Genomic DNA, 14907 nt, shown 5'->3' on the forward strand with positions numbered 1-14907 from the left:
TCTCTGCTCCGTGGGAAGGAGTCTCCTGCTGGTCGTCAAAGAGATGACTGCTTCTCTGGCTATAGCGCGTCTGCAGGAAGTGCAGCAGCGAGCGCGCAGCGTTGCGCAAGGGCCCGCCCGGGGAGGAGGAATCCGGCAGCGTCTGGCTGCTGGGAACCTGCCTCCCGAGGAGGCGGAGCAGCAGCGTCCGCCTCTTCCTCCGACCAGCAGTGCGAGGAGGCGGCGATCGCGGGCGTAAGGTGCGCGCCTAGCCTGCTGCTGCTGCTGCCGCCTCCTCCCCCTGTTTTGCGCTCCGTGCGCAAGAAGCGCGCGATGGTCGCCGCGGAGGCGCTGGCGGGAGTGGCGCTGGCGATGGGCCTCTACGCCTTGCTGTATTACAACTTTATCAAAGGGGCCACGTGCAAGAACGAGACCAGCCTGCGGGGCAGGACGGTGCTGATCACAGGTGAGAATCGCCCCCAGGCCCCGGAAGACAGGGGGCAGCGTGGTGCAGTGGTTAGAGTCTGCGGGAACTCCCCCTTCGGGGGTTTCCTGGCCCTTGATCCCTAGGAAAAAAATAACTCCAGATCAGCCTGAGCAACATGAAGCAGAGATATATAGGAGGGCACTCCCTGTGTCAAAAACACACTAGAGGCAAAGTGGATCAGGTCAGTGGCAACAAAGTTCTCAGGTTTGACAAGAGGGGTGAGCAGCTGATGGCTGCTGGGCCAAACCTGCCCTCCTGTTGCCAAGCAGAGATGTGCAGAGGAGGGCTTGGGTAATGGTGATGTGTTGAGTAAGGCTACACACCCAGGGATGGAGAAACCTGTGGCGCTTTTCCCGTTCTGCAACTCACAGAAGCCCCAGGCAGCTCAGTCGGGATGAAGGGAACTGGAGTCCCACAGGTGTCTCCCCCCCCCCCAATCTCTGCTCAGCTAGGAGGAGCCTGACACTTGATAGCAAATGAGAGATTACTGCTGCTCCATTTCCAGCCCAACCTGGAAATGAGATAGAAGAGGGGTGGCGTTTAAGAGGCGCCCCACGGATGTGACTGGTCGGTTATATATAAATTTATTATATATAATATATTCTAAAGAGATGAATAAATGCCGCGAAGGGCGCTGATAATGGTGCCCTGGCAGCTGGCCCTGAGATGGCGGCCCTCTGTTGAACTACTGCTCCCATCAGGCAGCGTGGCCTGTATTTAGGGATGATGGGAATTGTAGTCTAAAAGCATCTGGCAGAGGGCTCCAGAGCTTTATTCAGGGGGTCTGTGACGTGCCTGAGGGTTTGTAGTGGAAGATGAGAGACGGCAAATCCATAGCATGCAATATTCGTATATATTGTATTGTATTCTGCTACAATTTGAGCTCTCCTAGGAATGTAAGGGATGCGGGTGGCAATGTGGTCTAAACCACTGAGCCTAGGGCTTGCCGATCGGAAGGTCGGCGGTTCGAATCCCCGCGACGGGGTGAGCTCCCGTTGCTCGGTCCCTGCTCCTGCCAACCTACCAGTTCAAAAGAACATCAAAGTACAAGTAAAATAGAAAATTCTTTCCAGTAGCACCTTAGAGACCAACTGAGTTTGTTCTTGGTATGAGCTTTCGTGTGCATGAAACTCAGTTGGTCTCTAAGGTGCTACTGGAAAGAATTTTCTATTTTGTTTCGACTATGGCAGACCAACACGGCTACCCACCTGTAACTGGAACTATGAAAGTGCAAGTAGATAAATAGGTACCGCTCTGGCGGGAAAGTAGACAGCGTTTCCGTGCCGTTCTGGTTTTGCCAGAAGCAGCTTAGTCATGCTGGCCACAACCCAGAAAAGCTGTCTGCGGACAAACACCAGCTCCCATGGCTAGTAAAGCTAGATGAGCGCCACAACCCCAAGGTTGTCTGCGTCTGGACTTAACTGCCAGGGGTCCTTTACCTTTTTTTAAAGAATGTAAGGAAAGAGCCTGGCTGCTGGATAAGACCAATGGCGCATCTGGTTCCTCTGTTCTGGTGGAAACCCAGCTGCCCCCACGGGAAGCCCACAAGCAGGGCCTGAGCCCAGGAGCCACTCCCCTCTCCTGCTGTTTCCAGCAACTGGCCTTCAGAAGCATGTACTGCCTCTAGCCCATAGCTCTTTGGAATTCACATTATAATGGAACAAAATGCAACCTGTAAGAAATAAAGGATATGGTGAAAGTGCAGTTAAAACCGTACAGCACCTAGAGCAGCTCATTACAATTGCCAGAAAAAAACATTCTGTGGTCAATTTCAAGCAGCCGCCAGGGCACGGTAACCCCCACCACCACCACCACCGAACAGACATTTTGGGAACCACTGCTCTAGATCATTCTTTTCCCTGGACTTTTCCAGGTGGAAACACTGGGATCGGGAAGACAACGGCCTTGGATCTGGCCCGGAGGGGAGCCCGCGTCATTCTGGCTTGCCGGGACAGAGGGCGAGGAGAATCCGCCGTCTATGACATCAGGAGGGTGAGCACCGGCCACCTGCCTCCGAAACAAAGGGCAGCCTTCATTTCTTTGGCTCCACTTAGAAATCGCTTCCCTTGAGCTATATTGAAGCGATTTCACAGTAAAAGCATGTCATAATGGAATCTGAACAGCCAGGCCCTTCTTCTAAGAAGCTGGGAGGTCTAGCTTTCTAGGAGAATTCACCAACCTGGCGCTCTCCAGATGTTTTGGGCCTCATCTCCCACCAGCATCACACAGCTGCCTGGGGCTGATGAGAGTTGTAGCTCAAAAGATCTGGGAAGGCACCAGGTTAGAAAAGTCTACCCCAGTGGTATTATGACAGTGAGGTGGGGGTGCTTGGAGGGTGTTTTCCCACAACGCACCTGCAGGGAATAATATCCAGCTGCCCCGTACAGCATTGGCATTTAGGAGCCAGGTTAAAACTCACCTCCTCACCCGGCTTTTTCTGGGATGGGGTGGTGTTGAAGCAAATGCTCTTTTGATGCACTCATCTCATCTACAGATTTATGATGTTTTTGGAATGTAGTTTTATTGTTCATGCTTTATGCCATTCACCAGCATCACATTTCCCCCCTTAATGTTGGTCGTCTGGAGGGGAAAGGAAATTGCAAATGAAATAAGAAAATGAATCTGAAGGCTGGATCTGTGGCCGTAATATTTTCCCAGAGCTTAATTGGCATGTGAATCTTCAGATAACCTGAGCATAAGAGACAGGCTGCTGGATCAGGCCCAAGAGGCCCTTCTAGCCCAGCCTCCACTCCTCACACTGGCCAATCTGGTGCATGCTATGTATGGGAGACCCGCAAGCAGAACCTGAGCACAAGCGCAACTCTCCTGCAGCTCCGAGAAACGGGGCCCCTCTTCCAGCCTAGACATAGCTGTCAACTTTCGGATTTCAAAATAAGGGATCAGCAGCCTCACCTATGATAGTCACGCCTCAGCCGAGTCCCATGGAGTGCGTGGAGCCTGCGCGCAAAGAAAGAAGCAGGACGAAGCGAGGCTGCGAGTCCCTCCCCTCGGTGCTTACAAGTTCTCCTCCTCCTTTCCCCTCCTCCTCCTCCTTCTCCCCCCTCCTCCAGCTGCTGCCTGTCTGCAGATAGTCTGGCTCTTAGTGACAGCAGGCAAAGAACGGGGGAGATGGGGAAGGAAGGGAATATACGGGTTTTTGATTAACCCGGGATTACAGCAGGAAAGGCGTTCAAAAACGGGGGAATCCCGGCAAATACGTGATACTTGACAGCTATGAGCCTAGATCCTTAGCAAGACCACGGTGTGGCACAGCAAAAGGAACCTGGTTGTGACCTGGCTCTGGGAGCGGGACAGGGGCAAAACTTTCTTGCTGGGGCGAAACGCTCCTTGTGTTCTTTTCCCCTGCTCAGGAAAGTGGGAACAATGAAGTTCTCTTCATGAGCCTGGACTTGGCCAGCTTCAAGTCAGTGAGGGCTTTTGCAACGGCTTTCTTGAGATCTGAGCCCCGCCTTGACATTCTCATCAACAATGCAGGTGAGGACGCAGCCCCGAGGGCAGAGATTTGGGGAAGGGGCATGGCTGCTTCGCATGCAGAAGGTCCAAGGTGTTCAATCCCCAATGGCATCTCCCCAGGTGGGGCTGGGAATGTCCTCTGCCTGAAACTCTGGAGACCCACCTCTAGTCAGTGTAGCCAATACTGAACTAGTTAGATCTGATTGTGTGTTATTATGACTGCTTCCTTTGTTCCTGTTTAAATCATCTTTTTCTTCCATACCATGAGGGCTGAAATCCTGCTTTACTTTTAGGGGAAGGGCCATAGCCATGGGCGTACCCAGGGGGGGCAGGGGGCAGCTGCCCCCCCAGAAGCAAAAAAAAATTAAATGGTTATCGGCAGCCTAAAAGGAAGAAAATAAAGCTCAAGACTGGTCTTTCTCCCCCTCCCAAAATCTCAATAACAATTGAGCTCTTCCGCTCTTGCCAAGGCAGTTGGCCACTGTGTGTGTGTGTGTGTGTGTGTGTTGCGCCGGCTGTTTCCCCCTCCCTCATGCCGACAAAGAGCTGGCGTGCCTATCAGAGACCGGATCCTAGCCTGCACCCTGCTTGGTCAAATGGGGATGCAGGCTGAGACTTGGGCAGTGTCAGGGGGCGAATTCATCGTTGCAAGGGAGCTTGGCAAACTGAGTTCCCTTGCATGGTGAGTAGTTCCTTTGCGAGGACTGAGGATCCTGGGAAACTGAGTTTTTCAGCCATTTGGGGCTTTCTGTTTTGGGGGGGGGGAGTTTTTCTGTTTTTTGAAGCTGTTTATGTTTTTGAACCTGAACGACCATGGCTTGGCCCCCCCCCTAGTTTTGATCCTGGGTACGCCCCTGGCCATAGCTCTGTGTTAGAGCACCTGCTTTGCATGCAGAAGGTCCAAACTTCTGTTCCCAACAGCATCTCTAAGTAGGGCTGACCAAGGCAGAATAGAGCGGGGCTATTACTTCCTTTCATCGGGACACTACACTTCTCTTGATGCAGCCTCAAATAGCATTAGCTCTTTCTGCTGCTGTATCACACGGTTGACTCAGGTTCAGCTTGTGATCTGCTAAGACCCCTAGATCCTTTCTCAAGTATACCACTGGCAAGCCAAGTGTCCCCATCATATAATTGTGCAGAACCCTACATTTGTCCTTTTTGAAATTCATATTGTTAGCTTGGGCCCAGTTCTCCAATCTGCTAAGGTCATCTTGAACCCTGGTTCTGTCTTCCGCAGCATTCACTGCCCATCCACTTTGGCGTCATCTGCAAATTTGTTGAGCATCCCCTCAATTCCTTCATCCAAGTCATTTATAAAGACACTGAAATACAATGGGCCCTGGCATGGCCGGTAGTTATCTGGGTCTTCTTGCTAAACAGGTGTGTCTCCAAGAGCCGGCAGTAGTGACGGGGGCCTCTCATATTTCAGCAGGGTGAGTCTCCCACAGAAATGGGGCCACCAGAGAAAAACCCTGCCTCCACGTTGCACCTGTCTAATCCAGCTTCATCTTCTGGCAGGTGTCAGGACTGGAAGCCGAAGTGAGGATGGCTTCAATTTGGCGTTCCAGGTGAATCACTTGAGTCATTTCCTTCTGACCCACCTCCTCCTGGAGCGGATGAAGCAGTGTGCAGCCAGCCGTGTGGTGGTGCTGGCTTCCAGTGCACATCGAAGGGGGAAGATTGACTTCCAGAACATCCACAAGCCAGTGGATGGGCAGATGGCAGGGATCCAGTCCTACTGCAACAGCAAACTGGCCAATATGCTGTACACCCGGGAGCTCGCCAATCGACTGGAAGGGACGAACGTTACCTGCTACGCGGTCCATCCAGGTGGGTGGCAGGTCCAGCTCAGCTCCTCAACCTGGGACCCTGTATAGTGGTGGCAGGTGGCCTTGGGCGACTAGAGGGGCAAAAAGCAGGGAGCCCAGCAATAGACAGAGCCAGGAGCACTGAAGGGCAGACACAGAGTCAATTGCAGGTGGAGCCAACTCCTCCTCATCCTTATCCCCGCAGAGATTGACAAGGGGCAACACTGAGACTATGGAAGAGAAGGAAGCTGACGGGCAGGACCACCCCCTGGGCTGGTTGTAAGTAGGAAGGGTGGCAGGTGGGGACTGTCTGTGAAACAGACTGAGGTTGCCCTAATGGACCAGCTTCCATTGGTCCTCTAGATGCAGTTGGACTCCCATCATTCCTGACCGTTGACTGTGCTAACTGGGGTCCTACAACACCTGCAGGACACCAGTTAGGGTCTTTGCTATCTGGAGGGCCAATAATTCCAGAGATTCCTGTGCAGCTCACCCTTTTCATTCATCGTCCTAGAACAAGCATGTCCAACAGGTAGATTGTGATCTACCGGTAGATCACTGGACGTCTGTGGTAGATCACCCCAAAGAAGCTAAAAAACATTGTCTTCCCTAAAAAAAAACTCAACATCTTTGCCCTGCACCCCTAAAATGACCTAAACCACCAAAAACAGGGCTCTCCTTCTTAAAAAAAGCTCAGTGTCACTTTCCTCCTCCCTAAAGAAGCTCAACAACATTTATGTGAACCCCAAAAAACAGGACTTTCCTTCCTAAAAAATGCTCAACAACTTTGACCTGAGCCCCCCAAAAGGGGGTAGATCACTGCCAGTTTTTAACTCTGTGAGTAGACCACAGTCTCTTGGAAGTTGGCCAGCCCTGTCCTAGAACATACATTCCTTTTGCAAATTTCTTGGTCGTCAATGCCATCTGCAACTAGACCAGTATCAAAGGAAGTTGACCTCTAAACACCAGCTGCTGCTGAGGAAGTGCTGTTCTGCTCATGTTAGGCTTCCCAGATGGGGCATTTGGTTGGCCCAAGAGGAAAAAAGGATGTTAAACAAGATAGACCTCCATTCAGTTCTTGCTTCTGGTTTTTTTTTCTTTCAGGGCTTGTTAACACGGAATTATTCCGTCACACTTCAATCTGGCTGAAGCCTCTTTTCCACCCCATCTTCTGGCTCTTCTCCCGAGACACGATCAATGGAGCTCAGACGTCCATCTACTGTGCCACTCAGGAAGGCATCGAGAAGTACAGCGGGCGCTATTTTGCCAATTGCAGCCTGCAGGACCCCAAGCCACATGCCCAGGATGATGCCGTGGCCAAGAAACTTTGGGAGGTCAGCGAGAGGATGGTGGGGCTGGCGAACTAGGCTGCGGTGTTTTTCAAAGAGGGTTCGTCTCCATGGAACAGGTGCCTGTGCAGAACCATCCGTGAAACTGAGGAAAGTTTTTAATTCAAACTGAGGAAAGTTTTTTATTCAAAGTGTGGCGTCAAACGGCAGGGTTCTACGGGGGAAATAACACCGACCCAAAGCAGCACTTCTCAATTTCGTAAAATGGGGGCATCTTTGAATAATAGCCGGCTGGTGGATAGGGCTTGGATGGTGTCTTAGGGCATCAGATGGAGATAGATGCCTCTCATAATGTGAAAAGGCTGTGGGTCTGGTGAGCTCTGGGATGTTACTTTTTCTGCTTGGTGTACTTTATCCGCAACGAGACCTTGTGGGTCTCCAAGCAACGGAGTTTTGCAATAAAATGTACAGACTTCTTTGCTCTTTCCTCCATTGCAAGCTGTCTCCCATACCTTGAATTGTCTCTAGAGCCAGGGTGAGGAACTGTTTTCAGCCAGGGGGCTGCGTTTCATCATCACAGGCAATCTTCTCGGGTCTGCATGCCAGTGCCTGGGGAGAGTCCTTAGGACTGGCTGGAAGAAGGCTATAAGAAGAAGAAGAGTTTGGATTTGATATCCAAGGCTTTCCCCCTCACCGAGTCCTCGCAGTCCATGATGACGGGAACAACACCCGTCAGCCAGGCCTTCTGTATCAGAACGTTGTCTGGCTGAGACTGAAATGAGATCGATAGAGATCAACTGACGACATTAAGAAGAAGAAGAAGAAGAAGAAGAAGAAGAGTTTGGATTTGATATCCCGCTTTATCACTACCCGAAGGAGTCTCAAAGCGGCTCACATTCTCCTTTCCCTTCTTCCTCCCCCACAACAAACACTCTGTGAGGTGAGTGGGGCTGAGAGACTTCAGAGAAGTGTGACTAGCCCAAGGTCACCTAGCAGCTGCATGTGGAGGAGCGGAGACGCGAACCCGGTTCACCAGATTACGAGTCTACCACTCTTAACCACTACACCACACTGGCTCTATAGGGCTGTATTTGGCCTGTGGGCCAGAGGTTCCTCACTCCTGCCCTGAAGAAAGCCACATTCTATTTAGCCATGTGGTTGGGGATCCAGGGTCTGAAATGCAAGTTGCGGGAAATGCTGCTCTCCTCATGAGGCACATCAGAAGCTGCTTTAGACCAGACCTTGGCCAGTCTAGCAGCGTTGTCCGCTCTGGCCAGCAACAACTCTACAGGATCTGAGAGACACTTCCTTCCCACTGTTTGCTCTCTGATCCTTTTAATCAGGCAGACCCAGGAGCTGACAGTGGGACTTCAGAGGGGGGGAAAGCAGGTTTTAGACAGCACCTGCCCTTTGGACAGGTGTGTCATGGAGGGATTCCTAGATCTGCCCCAAGGTGGAGGTGGTGCCATTTCCCCTCTTTTCATCCATGCTGGCTGGGGCTGATGGAAGTTCTAGTCCCAAACAGCTGGAGGACGACAGTGTGTGGAAGGCATGGTGATCTTGGCCTTAATGGTTCTGCAGCAGAGTCCGCAGGGCAGCAACCACCATCAGAATAGTCCTTAACGTCACAACACCAACAGAGCAGTCCAGGCAAGCTGCTAGGGTCGTTTGGTTCCAAGCACCTGCTTAAAACCCTGTTAGTAAGCCGAGTAATGCAGCGTTAAGGATGAGAATCTTGGTTAGAGAGCAGGATTTTACCTGTTACACACAAACAGAGAGAGAGAGAGAGAGAGAGAGAGAGATGTTTGCAGGTAAGAAAAATTACAAAGCAGCTTATCGCAGGAAATCTATAACTTGGATAGAAAACTTCCTAGTTCTAGTCTGGAGTGGAGCAAGGCATCTCACACTGGCTCCTTGCAGAGGGTTAAATTTCAGGGCAACCTCTCATCTTGGGGTCCGAGAGCCAAGTGTGAGCGAGAGCAGGAAGTGGAGGGTAGGATAAAGCCTGAGAATATCAGTCTAATATCAAATGAGAGAGAGAGAGAGAGAGAGAGAGAGGTCAGCTCAAGAGCTTAAAGATGTCTGGAGAGACTGGGAATCTGGAGGTGCCGAATTCTTAACCCCCCTTGTAACTTACCTTTCTTTGTGCCCTGGGACCCGCAGCACCCATTGAGCAGCAGCACCTTTGCCACTCAGGGGACATACCCATGCCTCTCCCTTGCGTACTGCTGGCCGGTTTTTGGTTTGCAGTGGGGAAAGCAGAGCATCCGAGCTTTTCTGATGGGTCCCACAATATCCGTCTAGTGGGACCCCCTCATCTCTGAGCCATGTTCCCCTGAGCTCTCTACGGTTTCTCTTTTGTTTTTTGTTCCCCGATGATCCCAGCGGGTTGGGCATCAGCAGGCCATCTTTGCAGGTGTCTCTCTCTTTTTCTTTTGGCAAAGGGTCCCCACTCCCCCATTTTACAATGTATACAAAGAAGAAAGAACAGTGGAAACTATTGGTGTCGTCAGATCATCAGGTCTGGTTCCAGACTTGGCAAGCCTGTGAGGAGGGTTGCCTTGAAAGGTGCCCGTTGCAAATGTCACAAAGGAATGCCAAATCTTACAGAAAGTGCCTGGAGGCTCTAAGTCCCTGCTGAAGTCTCAAATGATGTGTCATTTTCTCCATTTTATCAATATTCGAAGGTGAGTGGTACCAGGTGTCCGGTGTAATATTTGCTGTTGTCACTTTGCAGGCCGCCATTCCCACCCCCTCTCCTTTTTCATTTTCCTGCTCTTTTTCTTTTTAAAAGCGGATCATTTTAAGGCAAGAGAAGCCACATGGGTGTCACGGCTGTTTTTAACTGCTTGGATGTTTTTTTTCTGCACTCGAAGGGGTATATAATTTTTATGAAATCAATAATAAAGAATGAATTAAGTTGTTTTGAGGTGTGTGGTTTTGTTTTGTTTTTTTTAGAAAAGAACGATGTGTTTTAATGCTGTGACCCCACCCTAGGATCTTAGGGTGAGAAGCAGGCATTAATAAGAAAATGAATAATCCCCACACAACCCACAACCACCTATGGGTGAAGCGTCAGGCGAAAACATTCCTTGTCAACCAGGCATCATAATAATAATAATAATAATAATAATAATAATAATAATAATAATAATAATAATATATTTGTACCCCGCCCATCTGGCTGGGTTTCCCCAGCCACTCTGGGTGGCTTCCAATAGAGATGAAAATACAGGAAAATATCACACATTAAAAACTTCCCTAAACAGGGCTGCCTTCAGATGTCTTCTGAATGTAAGGTAGTTGTTCATCTCTTTGACCTGAGATGGGAGGGCGCCACTACCGAGAAGGCCCTCTGCCTGGTTCCCTGTAGCTTTGTTTCTCGCAGTGAGGTAACCGCCAGATGGCCCTTGGCATTGGACTTTTGGCTGTTAATCAATTTATGGCCTTTTAAAATGTGGTGGCAGGGTGGGGGGGGGGTACTGCCTGTTATAATATTTTTGTCATTATTGATTTTGTGTTCTGCGTTATAAACCGCTCTATGGTCTCTTGATGAAAGGTGGTTTTAAAATTTAATAATGATAATTCTGTGGGTTGCGAGTTGTCCTTGAGGTGGGTAATTTTCCTGCCTTTTTCCTTCCCCACCCCACCCCCCATGGTGGAACTGGAATTTCATGCTCAAAATATGGTTCCTTTCCGAGAGCTGCCAATCTCTCTCTCCCTAAGGAGGTGAGACTTCTTTGCTTTCCTTCAGTGGGGTTCCTGGTCCTTGCCAGCAGCTGAAATTCTTTGCAGGATTCTTTCCAATGGAAGGCGGCGTTTCAAGGGGCAGAAAGCCTTTTGTCAAACCTTTGCCAAGCCTTTGCAACCGGCCTGGAGCAAGCTTTGTTGTTCAGTCGTTCAGTCGTGTCCGACTCTTCGTGACCCCATGGACCAGAGCACGCCAGGCACGCCTATCCTTCACTGCCTCTCGCAGTTTGGCCAAACTCATGTTAGTAGCTTCGAGAACACTGTCCCACCATCTCATCCTCTGTCGTCCCCTTCTCCTTGTGCCCTCCATCTTTCCCAACATCAGGGTCTTTTCTAGGGAGTCTTCTCTTCTCATGAGGTGGCCAAAGTACTGGAGCCTCAACTTCAGGATCTGTCCTTCTAGTGAGCACTCAGGGCTGATTTCTTTGAGAATGGATAGGTTTGATCTTCTTGCAGTCCATGGGACTCTCAAGAGTCTCCTCCAGCACCATAATTCAAAAGCATCAATTCTTCGGCGATCAGCCTTCTTGATGGTCCAGCTCTCACTTCCGTACATTACTACTGGAGCAAGCACGCCCTCACAAAACAATGCCCTTCTAAAATGTGGGGGTTTTATTTTAATTTTTTTGGAGGGGGATATGGGGTTGTTTTCCTTTTGATTATGTATTGTTAGAAGAATTTTAAGTTCCTATATAGAAAATTAAATTTTCATAACTGTATATATATACCACATGTCTGAAACACCACAGATTAGGCTCTGAACAAATTGACCTCAAATATTTCTCTGACATGTCAAATTGGGAAATCTCCGCGTTGTCTCTTTCCTCACAAATCCTGTCTTAAGGGCGCATTCAAGATATGAACAGGGTGTGAGCCTGTTACCTTGATTCGGGAATTAAGTAGTTATAATAACAAAAGAGTTGCCAAAACCCAGATAATGCAATCAGGTAACTTGCCAAAACAAGGCACTCAGGTTTCTGACAAATCCTGTCTTAAGGGCACATTCAAGATATGAACAGGGTGTGATCCTGTGGCCTGTGACCTTGATTCAGGCAATAAGTAGTTATAATAACAAAAGAGTGGCCAAAACCCAGATAATGCAATCAGGTAACTTGCCAAAACAAGGCACTCAGGTTTCTGTTGTAGACCGCCTCTTCTGTGATGTATGTGTGATGTTTTTGGGGGTGGTCTTGGACTCCAGGGCAGGCAATTTAAAATGTCTATATAAGGGCTCTCCTTCATGGATCACTGCCTTGTCGTGGCGAAGGGGCTTGAATTACTCAGGGAAGCTATGAGCTATGCCGTGCAGGGCCACCCAAGATGGACAGGTCATAGTGGAGAGTTTGGACCAAACGTGATCCACCTGGAGTAGGAACTGGCAAGCCACTCCAGTATCCCTGCCAAGAAAACACCATGGACAAAGACAACAGGCATATAAAAATATAAGGGCTTGCACACATGGCTCTGGGTCCCTCCTCCCCACTCCGGTGTGTGTGTGGGGAGCACCCTGTTGCAACAGCTTTTAATAAAGATCAAGCTTAACTAGGAACAAACCTTTGCCAAGCTTTTGCAACCGGCCTGAAGCAAGCACGCCTGAGTTGAACAGAGCTGGCTCTCACAAAACAATGCCCTTCTAAAATGTGGGGATTTTATTTTAATTTTTTGGAGGGGGTGTTATGGGGTTGTTTTCCTTTTGATTATGTATTTTGTGGTTTTCTCCTATCAACTGCCCTGAGACCGGTGGGTAGTGTTATAATCAAAAATCTGCCCTTATTCCCTTATGGGGTACACAAACCCTGATTTCTTACAACAGTATAGCGCAGCATACAGCTTTGATAAATAATAAGGAAAAAAGAAAACTGAGCATAGGAGCCAGCTTCTAGGGCTTGGCCCCCCCAATAAAATATTTGAGGAGTCTGGCTGCCCCCCCAAAAGGTGATAGTCATCACATCATTGCCGTTCAAATTTGTGCATGTGTCCAGGGCCAGACTTAGGTTTGATGAGGCCCTGCTTCTTGGGAGAAAAGCAATGACAAACCTAGACAGCATCTTAAAAAGCAAAGACATCACCATGCCGACAAAGGTCCGTATAGTTAAAGCTATGGTCTTCCCAGTAGTAATGTACGGAAGTGAGAGCTGGACCATCAAGAAGGCTGATCGCCGAAGAATTGATGCTTTTGAATTATGGTGCTGGAGGAGACTCTTGAGAGTCCCATGGACTTCAAGAAGATCAAACCTATCCATTCTCAAAGAAATCAGCCCTGAGTGCTCACTAGAAGGACAGATCCTGAAGTTGAGGCTCCAGTACTTTGGCCACCTCATGAGAAGAGAAGACTCCCTGGAAAAGACCCTGATGTTGGGAAAGATGGAGGGCACAAGGAGAAGGGGACGACAGAGGATGAGATGGCTGGACAGTGTTCTCGAAGCTACTAACATGAGTTTGGCCAAACTGCGAGAGGCAGTGAAGGATAGGCGTGCCTGGCGTGCTCTGGTCCATGGGGTCACGAAGAGTCGGACACGACTGAACGACTGAACAACAACAACAACAACAACAAAGCTCCTGAAGGTAATGGGGCCCTTTATATGTCCAGCTGTCCTTTGTCAACAACAAATTGTCACTGTTTTTTTGTGTTGAATAAATGCTATATGGTAATTTATGGACCTAATAGGGATCTAAAGCCATTTGCACATAACAAAATATGTATTTTTATCAAAGTAATTGATATAGAAATGAGCAAACCAGTGGCATTTTATGAGAGCTGTTACGGAAATCCCGGTGCGAGTGAGGCTACTCAACCACCTGGCCAGTCAGGCAAAGCCTGTGGGTTCTTTACAGGAGAGAGGAGGAGACCAGCCACCAACCGATGCAAAGAGCGTCATCAAAAAGTTTATTGCGTGACAGGTTCAAGCCAAGATTGAACCACGGGAAAGGGGTTGCAAGAACTTTTAAAAGTTCCCTCGTTCTCCCAGAATACAGTTCGTTACACATCATTCATACATCACTATTACATAGGTCAAACGTCAGAAAAGGGGAGGGTTATAAATGATTAAAATAGTGGTAAACAAGATTAACATAAGGGTAATGATCGTGTGAATGGGTGTCAAGTGGTGGAAGGACCATCTTGAGCACCCACTGGGAGAGAACGATGGGCTCTTGTTGGTCTGCATAGTCTGTCACACAGCAAAGTCCGGAGGAAAGCATTTGCTCAGAGATTCTCTCTCGGGGTCCCCCTCCTGTAAACGTGATCCCTCGCTTGCTGGATTATGAAGGAGCCAAGCGTTTGCGGGTCCTTGACCAGAGTTAGAAAATGGCTTTGGGTTGAAGAGAGCCCATGAAAGTATCGATTTTATACGATTTTCCAAACATTTGAGGCTTATTCTATTGTTTAATTCAATTCGGAAGCAGTCTAGGTTGTTGACTCTTGTTCCAATGTATCTAGTGAGAGGTTTCCATTCCGTTGTGACGTCAGTAGGAGCTGCCTGTGGGTAATGGAGCGTGCAAAAGGAGGCTGAGCTGAGCTGGTCCTGCAGAGGCTACAGACAATGCATTTCCCTGATGGGTTCCCTTAAGGGCATCGCTCCGTACCCCAACGAGTTTACTCGGGAGGATACTACTTTGCTTAAATGCCCCCCCCTCGTAATTTCCGTAACAGAGCAGGCTAGCAGGCGGGGCCCATTGCTTACATCATGGGAGCCTACACAACACAAAACACTGTTGCTGCATGTAGGTTTTATTTTATTTGCTTTTTATCTTATATTTTGGAAATGTATATCCAGGTTTTTTTCCTTTAATTTTTTTGGGGGCCCCCAAGAGAGTGGGGCCCTAAGCAATAGCTTGTTTAGCTTATATGTAAATGCGGCACTGCACGGTGCGTCACGTCTTGCGCTCGATTATGCGCCCCCACCCTCGATATTTTGTTCAAGTGGGCGCCCCTGAAACTGAGCGCAGGATTGCACCCATGCGGGTGCCATCTATCCGAGGATGGGACGTGCGCGCATAACGAAGGACAGTAACGGATCAGGGCGATCGGCCAGCATTTTTTGGATCCTCCTGGCGGGGCGGGGCGGAGGACACGGACTTTGCCACGGGGCGGGGCTCTGACCTCCTCCCCCATGGT

General features: G+C 49.3%; 1 protein-coding gene across 1 annotated transcript; it reads left to right on the top strand.

Moving 5' to 3' along the window:
* Positions 1-308: 308 nt before the first annotated feature.
* On the top strand, positions 309-7791 carry LOC117060062 (dehydrogenase/reductase SDR family member 13-like). The gene is made up of 5 exons (XM_033172131.1): positions 309-445; positions 2340-2458; positions 3838-3961; positions 5462-5773; positions 6856-7791. The coding sequence occupies exons 1-5, from the start codon at positions 313-315 to the stop codon at positions 7116-7118; spliced, it is 951 nt and encodes a 316-aa protein (XP_033028022.1). The 5' UTR covers positions 309-312; the 3' UTR covers positions 7119-7791.
* The last annotated feature ends 7116 nt before the right edge of the window (positions 7792-14907 follow it).

Source organism: Lacerta agilis, chromosome 15 (genome assembly GCF_009819535.1).
Source record: "Lacerta agilis isolate rLacAgi1 chromosome 15, rLacAgi1.pri, whole genome shotgun sequence".
Classification (NCBI taxonomy): Eukaryota; Metazoa; Chordata; class Lepidosauria; order Squamata; family Lacertidae; genus Lacerta; species Lacerta agilis.